At 42.0% G+C, this 15,487-nt stretch overlaps 1 protein-coding gene across 3 annotated transcripts in view; it reads right to left on the reverse strand.

Annotated features, from left to right (window-relative positions):
- map3k4 (mitogen-activated protein kinase kinase kinase 4) overlaps window positions 1-15,487 on the reverse strand; it is a 212,342-nt gene that overhangs the window by 17,074 nt on the left and 179,781 nt on the right. For all 3 annotated transcript variants that reach the window (XM_073051586.1, XM_073051584.1, XM_073051585.1), the window contains 4 exons: window positions 10,048-10,148; window positions 6,507-6,587; window positions 3,305-3,496; window positions 1,720-1,790 (listed from right to left, as the gene is read on the reverse strand). In XM_073051586.1, the coding sequence (XP_072907687.1) occupies window positions 1,720-1,790; window positions 3,305-3,496; window positions 6,507-6,587; window positions 10,048-10,148 (445 nt within the window). The remainder of the gene's footprint in view (window positions 1-1,719; window positions 1,791-3,304; window positions 3,497-6,506; window positions 6,588-10,047; window positions 10,149-15,487) is intronic.

Genomic DNA, 15,487 nt, shown 5'->3' on the forward strand with positions numbered 1-15,487 from the left:
CTGTTCTAAAGAAATGTCCTTGTATTCTGAGACTCTGCCCTCTGGTGCTAGACTCTCCCACTATTGGACTCTCTATATGTCCACACTATCTAAGCCTTTTAATATTCAATAGGTTTCAATGAAATTCCACCACCTCCTCCCTCCTCCAACCCCCCATTCATGTTCTTCACAATTTAACCCCGTCATTCCTGGGATCATTCTTGTAAACCTCTTCTGGACCCTATGGAAAATGACATAGCACAAAACTTTTAAGAAGCAATGATATAAAATCTATTCGCTTGGACGGAGTATTGGAAATTTTGATTTTATTTCATTCCATGATTTTCTAATGCTTTAGGATGGAAAATGAAGAGCTTTCATAATTGAAAGAAGGGCAGGCAAGGATATACACAGCAGAATCTCTTAGCTACATAGACAACCACCGTGCGCCAACAAGGTCACTGATACACAGATCCAATAGGTTCCTGATAAATAATGAATTCATTACTGCCTGCATGCCTTAATGCTTTACAAGCAGAGACTGGACTGAGCATTATATCAAATCCTATTTTAGTTAACACATAGGGTGTTGTTGCTTTGATCATCTGAATGCTTCAGCTTGGATGTGCTGGCAAAAAACTGCAGTGCCAGGATCAGAGAAAAACTGAAGGGGCACAGAACACAGAACTGTACGGCATAGCACAGACCCTCCAACCCAGCATTAGCACTCAGGCATTTAAAAAAAGTAAAAGGCACAAAATGTTAGCTCAGGGTTTCAGACCAGAACTTGAAGTCCAGCATGAAAGAGGGCCAGTGCTGAGAAGTTCCAGGCCATACCTCTGGGCGAGCCAGGCTAAACAGACTGTGCCATGTTGAAACAACTATACATTGGAATATAACAACTAACACCAAAATGGTGCCTTTAACACTGCAAATCGTCACACCGTGTTCAACAGGTGATCAACAATAAAAAAAACAATCACCTCAAGGCAAATAAAATGCTAAGACAAGAACAAAGTAAGTGACAGGAGAAGTAAAGATATGAAATTCTGGAAGGTGACATAGGTTAGAGATGATGGTTGATGAGACTAGGCAGAATAATAGTTTAGCATGGAATAGATGGGCTAAAGTGTTATATGAGCATTTATGACTGCATGGTAGGACAATTCAGGGACATGCAAGAAGCCTGAATAAATATGATTATACAAGCAGCGGAGTTTAGGATAACTCAAGTTTAAAGAGAAACCAACTCGGGAGTCCAGCCAGGGTAGCAAACACAGGTGCAAGAGAACAGATGTGGACTAGAAACTGAGAACAACAGGACCACCCCCAAGGATTTGGAAAGATGACATAATTGCAAAAGCACATTTTATTCCCCAGCTGGAAACAAGATTATTCCTGCAATATTTCCAATTTTCATCTATCAAAATTTATTTAAGAAAATACTAATTTTAATGCAGTTACAGCAATGACTCATCAATGGATAAGAGAACCCATTTCTTCAAGGGCCAAGTGGGAGTAAATATTAGATTACCTGTGTCTGAATGCTGTTATTTTAATCTGTGAACAACTTGTTGAAACTGTACAGGTAGGTAGGGTTGTAGCATTTGGCGTTTGCTGATGGTCTATGTGTTGCATCCCACCCTACTCCAGGATACATGGCAGCTCTGTGTGTGACGTGCTATATTTACAGCCAACAAGTATTATGAAATGACTTACACAAATACAAAAGGCACTTACTTCCTTCATTGCCATTAGTTCTCCAGTATCTACATTTATACATGTGTACACTTTCCCATACTGTCCTTCACCTAGAGTAACAAAGAACATTGGATGAGCTTCTGGATGGGACTGAGTAGAGAGATCCTTCATTACAAGAGACTCAGATTCCACCAAGCAGGGAAAAATAATACTTCAGATATTCACTGATTCTGTTGGCATAAATGAAGTCACCAGTTTTATTCAAACCTAAACCAGAATAATATATTTTGTTTCCATGAACATTAAATTAAAACATTCATCAGAGAGTGTGCTCCAACTGTCAACCATCCATTTGCACTGATTTGACACTTACTCAAATCTAGTCAAAATTTATGGAAACTCAAAATTACCTGCCAAAATGTTGAAAATATGCGTTAATAAATGTGAACTATTGGCCAAAATAGTCTCCCAGAGCAAAGGAGTTAGAGCAAGAACAATGAATCATGTTAACATTGGTTCAGTGTGTTCCAACTCAGATGCTTCAAGTCATGACCGGAAAGCAATCATTCTCTTGTTACATAATATAAGCATAAAGAAATCTTGCCAGCAAAACCAAAAAATGTTTCATATAATACTCAAATTATACTGCAATTACAATCAAGACTCTTGTGTTTCTTGGCTCAGACAGCAGTTTGATGCATGCTAAATTCAGAGGGATAATACAGATTAAAGACCATCTTCACCCTGGTTGTCCTGCCTAAATTGTGACAGGTTTGGAGATCCAGACACACATCTGGAGCCCCATGTCCACCTGGCAAGTGCATTATAAATGCAGTAATGAACCTTTATCAAGCAGCACCATGGAACTTAGATTTTCTCATCGTTAAAATACAAAGAACATCAGGGAACAGTGTAAATCTTGTATTTGACAACCACCGTGCTGAAGATATTAACTGAGTTCCAGGAATTCAACAGAGAAAAGCAAAAACAACTGGATGGCCTTGTTAAATAGAAATAAAATGCTAAAAATGCACACTGAGTGAAAACATCAACAATTTGGCCAATTCTGATCATGGATTCCAGAAACTATCCAGATACAGCTCTTGCTCTTCCCAAAGATCATCTTTAATCTGTCAGAACAAGTCGTCTCATTTACTTGTATGCATTCTGGGGGCATTTGAGCCACAGTAATAAGGTTATATTTTATTATAATTGCAGATGCAATAAGGTTTACATTAAATATGTAATTACTACATTTGAGCCATGAATGTGTGTGAGAAGTTACTGCTTGTCAGTTGGTGTTGCCACAATACCCTTAAGCTGCATTTACACCGGAGACCATTCAGTGGCCCTTGTTTAAAATGGGAGTGCACAGTAAAATCTAAAGCCCAGGCAATGTACAACTGCCTTCTGCTATGAAACATCTTGGACTGTCTCCATTTCAAAATCTCTTGAGTTTTTGTCTACAGCAAAACCACAAAGACCTAGAAGCATCTGAGAGTTTGCATTATAACCACAGCATGCATCCAAAGCCCCAAGATAAACAATCTCTGTAACACAAGTTCTGCATGTGAAAGCTATGCAGATGTAAGCATATATTTTATGTCTTTAGCTCCAATATTACCTATTTTATTTCCTCTTTGCCATTTAAACGTCACTTTTCTTAAACCAACTTGCATGACATTGTCGTAAGATTTAGGAATGTCACAGATCTGACCGATGATATTTTTTTGCTTCATCTGACTGTCTTGTTGCTCTTCAAAGGACTTAATTGACTTGCGTACAATGTCAATTCGACTCTGCTTGGCAGTAATGTCTAGGGAAGTCAAACAAACAAACAAACCTTCAGTGGGAATGTAGAACAAATGACAAAATGCACTTACGAGCAAGATCTTCCCAGTCTCTGAAATGTGTAATGTACATTCAGTGGTCATTTTAACAGTAACACTCACTTAATAAAGCATCTATCTAATCAGCCAATCATGTGGCAGTAATTCAATGCATAAAATCACTCAAACACAGTCAAGAGTTCCAGTTGTTGTTCAAAGCAAACATCAGAATGGGGGAGAAATGTGATCCAAGTGACTTTGACCATGGAATGAAACAGCTGATCTACTGCGATTTTTGCGCACAGCAGTTTCTAGAGTTTATAAAGAATGATGTGATAACAAAAAAAAACATTGAGCAGCTTTCTGTGGGAGAAAATGCCTTGTTAATGAGAGGTCAGAAGAGGAGGATGGCCAGACTAGTTCAAGCTGACAGTAACTCAATAACCACGTTACAAGTGGTGTGCAGAAGAGCATCTCTGAATGCATGACATGTCGAACATTGAAGTGGACAGGCTAAAGCAGCTTAAGACTGCAAACATACACTCAGTGGCCACTTTATTAGATATAAGAGGCACTGTACCTAATGCATGGCCACTGGGTGGATTAGACAGAAATAGATTAAGCACCATCTTTGAAGTGAAATTTCAAATCTACTGTTTTTGTTTTGAAGGTTCAATAGAGGAATTTTATAGGAAGCATGTTTCCTCTCGGCTTGGAACTGCTTTTGGGTAAACTCTATGGAAAGGAGAAGAGAAAATGAACACTGCAAAACTAGAGGAATCAAAGCTCATTGAAAATACTGCAACACGCCACTGATAAACTGTTATTCAATCACACATGAACCTTGGTGATTCAGCATATTGATCACTGGTACCCTATTCCTGCACTCTGTTAGGCTCGTGAGTCTAAAAAAGGACTGTACAAACTAGACCCTAGCAAGTTTTGTTTCTAGCACTCCTCTTAAACGTGGACTTTGGGTTTGTGGACTTCTGGAAGGGTAAGATGAGGGAACATGTACCAATCCGCATAGAGGGATCAGAAGTGGAGAGAGCGAGCAACTTCAAGTTCAGGTGTCCTCCGCTTTACAAGTGTTTGCTTTACGCTACTTCAAAAGACCCACATGAGTAACCTATTTTCGTATTACAAAGAGGATTTTCGCTTTTACGAAAATTTTTCCCATATAAATTAATGGTTCTTTGCTTTACTCCATTTCGGCTTAAGAAAGGTTTCATAGGAACACTCTACCTTTGTAATGGGGGGGGGGGGGGGAAGAACACCTGTTCCTGGGTGTCAAGATCTCTGAGGATCTAACCTGATCCATACCGATGCAGCAAGGAGTAGCTCACATAAACAACTGCATTCTCCAGCCACTGAATGCCTTTTACTTAATACAGTTCACAACTATATCATTAAGTATCCCTCAAGTTCTGCACTGCCCTCCCACGTTGCAGCATTTCAGTTCAGTGAGATGTAATGTTTTTCTGTGAAGCCTACAAGCATGATTACAATTACATTTCTGCAAACTATGAGTGTAAATTCTACCAGCAGTGCACCTCACATGGATGAAAGATGTATCACCTTACATGGATGAAAGAAAAATGGAGGGTTATGAGGTAGTGTGGGTTTAGTACTTTTTTTTAAGGATTATATGGGTCGGCACAACATGGAGGGCTGAAGGGCCTGTACTGTGCTGTAGTGTTCTACGGTTCTATGGTTCTCACCAACATAATATTTTGTTATAGCAACTCATAAAATGCCCATACTTAGAAATTTAATCTGGTCTCTTTTATGCACTGAGACAATTAAATAGCATATAACTTTATTCATTATTATTCAAGCAACCACACATTGGTAACAAACGGTGGACAGAAAGGAAGTTCCAATGTGTAGGGCCTCACCAAACTATGGGCAACATGAGTCGATACGTATCAGTGGCAGAACTGAAATGTGTAAAGCACAATAGGGAACTAAACTTGGAGAGATCACTTACTGCTGCAGAGAAAGGTATTTCCCTCTATACAAATATTTTGACTTAAATCAACAAGCAGTCACGGAGCAAAGTAAAACAAACTCAAAACCATCTTTCCCACTGTGTGGGGTGTTTCATGATTAATTACTGTATCAAGGAGTCCCAGAACACAGGGCCCAGATTAATGCACTAAATGTGAAAGAGCAGCATGCTGTAATAGTCATTCAGCATTTTGCATGATATACATTCAGTGGCCATTTTATTAGGTACACCTACTCATTAAAGCAAACATCTCATCAGCCTATCATGTGCCAGCAACTCAATTCATAAAAGCATGCAGATGTGGGCAAAAGTCAAGAGTCTTGTTATTCAGACCAAGCATCAGAGTGGGGGGGGGGGGGGGGGGGAAATAATGTGATCTAAGTGACTTCGAGTGTGGAATGATTGTTGGTGCCAGACAGGTTCACTTGGGCATCCCAGAATCCACTGATCCCTGGGATATTCACGCACAACAGTCTCTAGAGTTTACAAAGAATGGTGCGAAAAATAAATCCATTGAGTGGCAGTTCTGTGGGTGAAAACACCTTGATAATGAGAGGTTAGAAGAAAATGTCTGAACTGGTTCAGCTGACTCCTGTCAACCATGCGTTACAACAGGGGAGTGTAGAAGAGCATCACTGAACGCACAACACGTTTAACTTTGAAGCGGATGGGCAACAGCAGCAGAAGACCACAAACATACACTTAGTGACCACCAATAAAGAGGTCATTGAGAGTAAATTATGGATCTTAGGGAAACAGACAGGCTTTAATTAAGCTTTATGATATTTTAAAAGGATATTTGTTGAGAGCATACAAGACCACAAGACACAGGAGCAGTATTAGGCCATTCAGTCCACTGCAACAGCACTATCATTCCATTTATGTTCCTTTCAAGAAAATATAGAAACAAAACTATAAAGTTTTTAAATAATAAAAATGTCTGAAAACTTCATGAAGAGTAATGATTAAGAGAATCGCACTAATACCTTTTGACTGACTTAACAGAGATCGAAGCTCCCAGCTTCTTCGCACACTCACACCTGGATCTCCTTTGGGGTATGTTGGCTCTGTGGACAAGAATGATTTTAAAACAGTCAGTTCTATAAATACAAAGTGAATGAAAATGAAGCATTGGTAATTTCAACCAGAATTATGTCCTATTACAGCTTTTAAGAGGTGACACCGTGCTTGAAGGCATACAAAAACAACTTGTGTGATATGGCACTTTTGCATCATACAGGTAACACACTCCTCCCCCCTCACTGGTCAACAAATTCATGAATCATTGCCAAATAATCTGTGATGCAGAATGAAAATGAACTCTCACAGAGTGAGTGAGTGAGTTAGTGAGTGAGTGTGTGTGTGTGTGTGTGTGTGTGTGTGAGAATCTGTTATTATAAATTCAGCTCACAGTTCTTGACACGTGTGCAGATGTACACAGTACAGCTCTAGACCTGTACTCACTGGAATTTAGGAGAATGGGGGGGGGGGGGGGATCTCACTGCAACCTATTGAATATAGATAGCGTGGACATGGAGAGGATACTTCCTATAGTGGGGGAGTCTAGGACCAGAGGGCACTGCCTCAAAATAGAAGGATTTCCCTTTAGAACAGAGATGAGAAAGAATTTCTTTCACCTGAAAGTGATGAATGTGTGGAATTCCTTGTCATCGACAGCAGTGAAGTCCAAGCCATGCAGTATATTTAAAGAGGAGGTTGATAGGGTCTTGATTAGCAATAATGTCACAGTTACAAGAGTTACAAGAAGGCAAGAGAATCGGGTTGAGGGGGAAAATAAATCAGCTGCTATGAAATAGTACAGCAGACAAAATAGGTTGAATTGCCTAATTCTGTCCCTGTCTTACAATGAGGGAAAATCATGATATAGACCATTCCCTCAGGAATGATGAAACCCCACCCAAACTACCGCCCAACCCTCCTCTCCATAACGCGGAGGTTGCCTGTAGTTCGGGACACCAGAAAGTTGAGAGAATGAGACACATTCTTGGGAATGTTATCAGCAGCATCATTATTTTCGGATGAGACTGCAAAGATGTCGCTGGCAGAGGACTAATGGGAGGGAATGCCCAATTGTGACAATGTGGGAAAGGTAGTCACTGCAGGTGATTCTTTGGTTGGTAGAAACTGGAGAGAGGGGAATGCATATAGAACCAGGAATGGGCCGTGCAGCCTGATAATGGAAGAGACTAATGCAGGTAATGATGTCACAGGCTGCAAGGATGACGATGGGCGTGCCTATCACAGACACGTCAGACTGTATGTGTCCTGCAGCAAAATAGAACCCCTTGGTGAAGTATAAACATGAGGTTGCTGGAAAGATGGCCACACCTTCAGACAAAAAGGTACAGCCATGGATTGGACAGCAATGCAAGGTTATGGGTGAGTAGCAGTTTTGAAGAATCAAGGCCAAGTGTGGACCATAAGCAAGAGGAGGATAATGGCAGATTTGCAGGTGAGATGGAGTAGGAAATGGTACTTGAGAGGAGAGATCCACCATTTGGAGGTAAAAACAAAGTGTTGGAAACATTCAGTGGATAAAGCAACGACTGTGAAGGGAGAAACAAGCCTAATGTTTAAGGCTACATACACACAATGCTCGAGGGACTCGGGCAGTAACTGTGGAAAAGAACAGAGTTGACATTTTGCATCAAGACCCTTCATCAGGATTGGAGAAAAAAGATGAGGAGTAAAAGAAGGTGGGGGAGAGGAGAGGAAGAAACACAAGGTGATTGGTGAAACTGGGAGGGGGAAGGGGTGAAGTAAAGAGTTGGAAAGTTGATTGGTAAAAGAGATTCAGGGCTAGAGAAGGGGGAAATCTAATAGGAGAGGGCAGAGGGCCATGGAAGAAAGAAAAGGGGAAGGAACATCAGAGGGTGGGCAAGGAGGTAAGGTGAGAGGGAAATGGGAATAGGAACCGGTGAAGGAGAAAGTGGGGGTGGGAGTGGGAGAAGGTACATTACTGTAAGTTTGAGAAACTGATGTTCATGCCATCAGGTTGGAGGCTACCCAGATGGAATACAAGGTGCTGCTCCTCCAACCTGAGTGTGGCCTCATCACGACAGTAGAGGAGACCATGGACTGACATGTCGGAATAGGAACAGGAAGTGGAGACCCTGCTTTTTCTGGTGGATGGAGCAGAGATGCTCAGCAAAGTGGTCTCCCAATCTACGTCAGGTCTCATCGACATACTGAAGGCAACACCAAGAGCACCAGATACAGTAGATAACTCCAGTCATCTCACCTGGAAGGACTGAGTCCCTGAATGGTAGTGAGGGAGGTGATGTAGGGTCAGGTATAGCACTTGTTCTGCTTGCAAAGCTAAGTGCCGGAAGGAAGACCAGTGGGGAAGGATGAGCGGACAAGGGAGTTGCCTACGGAGTGATCCCTACGGAAAGCAGAAATGGGGTGGAGGGGGTGGAGAGGGAAAGAAGTGGTTGGTGGTGGGATCCCGTTGGAGATGGCAGAAGTTACAGAGAATTATGTGCTGGACACGCAGGCTGGTGGGGTGGTACTTGAGGACAAGAGAAACACTATCCCTGGTGGGGGGGCTCCCAGTGTAACATATTGTATAACTGCGTGACCCAACGTAGACTGGGAGACCGCTTCATTGAGCACCTACAACCGTGTGCCAGAAAAAGAAGGATCTCCCAGTGGCCTATTTTAATTCCACTTCCCATTCCTTATTTCAACATGCCATTCCATTGCCTCCTTTACTGTTGTAATGAGGCCACACTCAGGTTAGAGAAGCAACACCTTATATTCCGTCTGGGTAGCCCCCAACCTGATGGCATGAACTTCAATTTCTCGAACTTCCGGTAAACCACCATCTCCCATTCTCCTTCACCATCCCCCATTCCCATCTCTCACCTTATCTGCCCATCACCTCCCTCTGGTGCTCCTCCCCCTTCCCTTTCTTCCATGGCTTTCTACACTCTCCTATCAGAGTCCCCCTTCTCTAGCCATGTACCTCTTTCACCAGTCAACTTCCCAGCTCTTTACTTCAGCCCACCCCACTGTCTGGTTTCAACCATCACCATGTGATTCTTCCTCCCCTCTCCCCACCTTCTTACTCTGACTCCTCATCTTGTTTTTCTCCAGTCCTGATGAAGGGTCCCGGCCTGAAACATCAACTGTACTCTTTTCCATAAATGCTGTCTGGATTTCCTGCATCTGCAGATTTTCTCTTGTTTGTAATGATTCAGGCTGAGCACTGTGCCCGACATTCTGAGTATCTCCAGATTTTCTCTTTTAATTCTGACCAAGCATTCATGGTTTTTGTTTCCCAGCTAAATTGAGAGTCAGGAAGAGATGCTAGGTAGTGTGACAATTGGTAAATTCAAGGTTAGAAAAAAGGATACAGTCTCACAGTTTAGCTAAAGAGAGCAGGGTGCAGGGCATTTTGTTCAGATGAGGACAGAAGAAAAGGAAAAGCCTGAGAAAGGTTCTGCAAGTCTGAGGTGAGGTTTATTATGGCCATTATGTAAGTGATCACTGCAACAGCCACACCTTCACGATCTTCTGTGGGACTGGAATGTCGGCTCAGTGACTTGAACTGAAGCTCAGCTGCAATGGACGCTAAACGGTCATTTTCAGGGACACTCGAGCACCTATTTTTGAAGAAACAAAATTTTGTAAGTAATCTTCCAACGTATTTCATAGCGTCTGCCTTATAATACATTGAAATCTTCAGTGGTGACATTGTTTGACTTAATCTTACACATCAAGACCATAAAAAATAGGAGCAAATTAGGCCATTGGGCTATCTAGTCTGCTCTGCCATTCCATCATGGCTGATTTATTGCCCCTCTCAAACCCATTCTCCTGCCTTTCCCTGTAATCTTTGACACTCTGACTAAGCAAGAACCGATCAATCTCTGCTTTAAATATACCCAAACACCTAGTCTCCACAGCCATCTGTGGTAATGAATTCATCACCCTCTGGCTCTACACATACCGCTATAGGAAACATCCCCTCGATCCAGGCTTTTCAATATCCAATAGGTTACAATGATACTTCTAAACTCATACTTCTCATACTCATACCACTCATACTTCTAAACTCTAGCAAGTACAGGCCCAGAGCCATCAAACATTAACCCTTTCATTGTGGAATTATTCTTGTGAACCCTCTCTAATTCCAGTATCTTGTGCATTTAAAGCAGGTTATCATCAGGTGGGCATTATTTTAGACATTCTGTGGCCAACAATAATAGAACAGCTCACTAAAAGGTACTGCCTATTGGTTGAGATGCAAACCAAGCACGGGGACATCTTTAGAAGCCACTCAACTTAGAGTGATTGCAAGGCACTTAAGAGCACAGCAGCACAAATTTTTCATACTCTGAACAACTGACACAATCTCTGATGAAGATCACTGACTTATTGGTGCTGCATTCTTGACTCAATCAATCATTTTGCAATGCTGGTAACTTTTTCTAAAATGTAGCCTCATTATATTATCTGCATCCTGACCACACAATTAAAAACAATCATCAGACTGCCCCAGGCCAGAATCAGGTTTATTAACACTGGCATTTGTCATGAAATTTGCTGTTTGTGACAGCAGTACTGTGAAATACATTTTAAAAAATTACTGCAAGTTACAATAAGAAATATATAAAAATATATCAATTATGCTAAATAGTGATATAGTGATGATGGTTCATGGATCATTTAGAAATCTAAAGGCAGAGGGGAAGAAGTTGTTGTAAAATGTTGAGTGTGCATTTTCAGGCTCCTGTACCTCCTCCCTGATGGTAGAATGGTGAGTGTACAGGCAGTCCCTGGATTACGTACGAGTTCCGTTCATGAGTCCGTCTTTAAGTCGGATTTGTACGTAAGTCAGAACAAGTACATTTGGTATTATTTAGCATCAGTTAGTCAAATGTTTGTCTTAGTATATAGTATATATTTTACCTTTCTATGCATATAAAACACTTAAGAAATGTATGTATTCCAATAATTAAACCACTGCATTGCTTAGTAGTAATTGTAGCTTTCATCGAGGCAGGGCCTTTCACATGCTCCATTATTCTCACTTTATCCGTTATCCTTTAAAATTGTTCTGATCGTTGACTGACTGTAGCCTAACGTTTTTCCAATGACTGATGGTGTTTCACCTCTTTCCAAATGCTTTATTATTTCCACTTTATTTTCAATCGCGATCGCTTCCTGTCAATGGAACAGAAACACTGCGGGTTGCGGGTCCCAACCTGCTCCCGAGGTCCGCTGGGTCCTAAGGACAACCGCACTGAATTCCCCAGGTCCTAAACTGCACCGCACTAAGACAGGTTAAATGGGACAAGTGGGGGCGGTGCTGGGTTTGGGTATTTGATCCTCCACGATATTCCGCGTGGGAATTTAAACTGGAGGTGGCAGTGTTTTTTTTACGAGGTCGAATTGCAAGCTTGACATCAACGGATGGTACAGGAGTCATTGGATCGACATCAACCCGGCACAGGAGCGGTCTGACACTAAATTGAACTCGGGAACTTCTGTTCTCTGACTGCGCCACCAGCCAACCAGAACCGGGGGGGGGGGGGGGCGGGGTCAAGGTGAATCTTACTAAGAAAATTTTAAGCCAAATACAAAGTTAAACACTCAACACAGTGTCAACGGCAACGACTTAAAATGGCGGACGGCGTTCTCCTTCCTTGGTATGTAAGTACGAGTTGTCCGTAGACGTTCGTAACTCAGGGACTACCTGTATTTAATGATGATGCACCCTTCTTGAGGCACCACCTTTTGAAGATTTCCTCGATGGGCAGGCTGTGTCAATGATGGAGCTGGCAGAGTCTATAACTCTCAGCAGGGGGTTTTCAATCTTGTGCAATGAAGCCTGCACAGCAGGCAGTGAAACAACCAGTCAGAATGCTCTCCATGGCACATCTGTAGAATTTTGCTAGTCTTTGGTGACATACCAAATCTCCTTAAAGTCCAAATGAAATATATCCCTGGCATGCCTTCTTTATGAATGCATTGGTATGTTGGACCCAGTAAAAATTCCATGTACAGATGTTGACACCCAGGAACTTGAAGTTGCTCATCCTTTCCACTGCTGACCCCTTGATGAAGACTAGTGCGTGATTTCCCATTCTCGGTAACTAATGGGTTTTACTGATGTCTATAAATTGATTTTACCCATTGAAAATACATAAAACTACTTTGTACTTCAACAGTATTGTAATAAGTGGCATCAAAAACATACAAGACTGATGTGAAAGAACAATTACTAAAAATGGAGAGGAGGAGGAAACTAGATCTGCCAGTTGTAGGAATGGACACATTGGACTTTCAAATTTAATAATATTATTGCTGTTGTACTTAGGTAGGGGTGCCTGCAAGTTGAGTGTCTGTAACCCAACAACACAATGCACTAATGGTATCAAATGCAACACCACACTAATGTGCAATTAATTTCAGCCTATTAAAAAAGACAAGCTTCACTAATGCTTTCATTTGCAGTCTACTCATAAAATGATAAAAAATAGATGACCCAATAAGCAATGCCATTAATGATTGGCACAAAACAGCCAATGCTGGAATTTCACCATACAGTGGTGACTTTCTGTGTGAAGCTCCCAAGAAACTCATCAAATATTCACATTGAAAACTACTACTGAAATCTGCTGCAGCAGACACTGCAGAAAGCAACAGTTTTTGTAAATGACCTGAACAATCTTCAAAATTGTCAGATTCTAGACTGCAGAGCACAGCAGAGAACATCTCCATTGTCTCAGGAAATGTGGCAGCCGGCCAGGGCTGCAGGTAAAGCTGAAACTCAGAGCTCTAAGGCTCCCACTCTACCAATGTACTGCCTAATATACAGTCTCTGAAAATAAAATTGAAGACCTCAAAGCAAGGTTGCAGAAACCGAGAGACATCAAATACTGCTGTGTACCCTGCTTACTGGAGACATGGCTCACCCCAGCATACCAGACACAGCACAACTGCCTGAGGGATTCACCTTCCACCACATGGACCAAATAGCAGCATCAAGGTAGAGTCAGCAGCATTTGGTTTATGATTAATTCATCGTGGTGCACAGACATGGTGGTTTTGTCTCAGTCCTGTTTCCCTGACCTGGAATATTTGGTGGTCAAGTGTCATTCATTCTATCTTCTGAGAGCATTCTCCGCCGTCATCCTGGTTACAGTGTACATTCCACACCTGGCCAATGTCAGGCTGGCAGTGGAGGTGCTGAGCACCATGATCAGCAGTCACGAGACAGCACACCCAAGATGCTTTACTGAACATTGTGGATGATTTCAACCAGGCTACTTTGAAAAAGTCTCTGTCAAACTACCAATGATGTATCACCTGCAGAAACAGAGGAGTCAACACAGATGATCACTGTAACAGCTAAATCAAGGATGCTTAGCATGCCAACCCATGGCCACTGTTTGCCAAGTCTGATCCAGTCAAAAACTGAGGACACACATCAGTGGTATGAAGGAATGGTCAAGGGAGGTAGAAGATCGTTTCTGTAACTGCTTTAAACTGCTGGACTGGACCATATTCAGAGAATCATCTTCAATGAATAAATATGCCACAGTTGACACCAACTTTATCAGGACCTGTGTGGATGATTCTGTACCATTGAGAACATACCAAACACACCTGAATTAGAAGCCATGGATGAACCAGATTTGCAGTCTGCTGAGGACAAGATCTCTGGCATTCAAGACTGGCAATTCAGAACCCTACAAGAGGTCCAGGAATGACTTATGGAAGGCCATTGTGAGAACAAAAAGGCAATTTGGTGTGAAGTTAGAGACACAAACAGATGCACGAGAGCTGTACAGAATTTGATGGCCATTACTTCCCATGAGGCAAAATTTAATAGCATACTAAATGCCTTTCACTCATGCTTTAAAAGGTAGAATAAAACTATATCCATGACCCTGTGATCTCTGTCTTACCAACGTCAGAACGTCAGAACATCCTTCAAAGGAGTGAGCCCTCACAAGACATCAGGCCCCAATGGTGTGCCTGGTAAGGTACTGAAAACTGGGCTGATCAACTGGCTGGAGTATTCTTTCATACCGCAGTCAGAGGTTCCGACCCGCTTCAAAAGGGCATCAATCATACCAGTGCCCAGGAAGAGCAGGGAGAGCTGTCTCATTAACTATCATGCAATACTACTCAAATCTACTGTAATGAAATTCTCTGCGAGGTTGCTCACTGGGAGAACAAACTCATTCCTGAGAAAGGACCTGGATCAGGTACAATTTGCCTACCACTATAACAGGTCTACAGCAGATGCAATCTCACTGGTTCTCCACTCAGCCTTGGACACAACAGCAATACTTACGTCAGGTCGCAGTTTATCAATTACAACTTGGCATTCAGCACCATCACCCCATGAGAAATATTCAACAAGTCTCAAAACGGGGGCTTCTGTATCTCCCTGTGCAAATGGAGTTTGGATATCCTAATCGGGAGACCACAGTCAGTGCGAATTAGAAATAACTTCTCATTGACATTCAACACCAGCACAGCTCAAAGTTATGTGCTTGGCCCACTGTTCTACTCACTCTACACTCGTAACTGTGTGGCTGAATTCAACTCTAACACCATTTGTAAGTTCGCCAATGACACCACTATTGCAGGCAGGCAGAATCTCAAATAGTGAAGAGAAGGCATACAGGAGTGAAACAGATCAGCTGGTTGAGTGCCAGCAAGACCAATGAAATGATTGTTGACTTCAGGAAGGGGAAGTCAGGAGTACACTCACCACTCTCAGTAAGGGATCAGAAATGGTGCAGTTTCAATTTCCCGAGCTACAACATCTCAGGATCTATTCTAGACCCAACATATTGATGCAATCACAAAGGCGGAATGCCAGAGGCTATACTTCACGAGGAGTTTGAGGAGATTTGCCACGTCACCAAAGGTTCTAGCAAATTTCTAGAGATGTGTCGTACAAAGCATTGACTGGTTGCAT

This window comes from Hemitrygon akajei, chromosome 7 (genome assembly GCF_048418815.1).
Source record: "Hemitrygon akajei chromosome 7, sHemAka1.3, whole genome shotgun sequence".
Lineage (NCBI taxonomy): Eukaryota > Metazoa > Chordata > Chondrichthyes > Myliobatiformes > Dasyatidae > Hemitrygon > Hemitrygon akajei.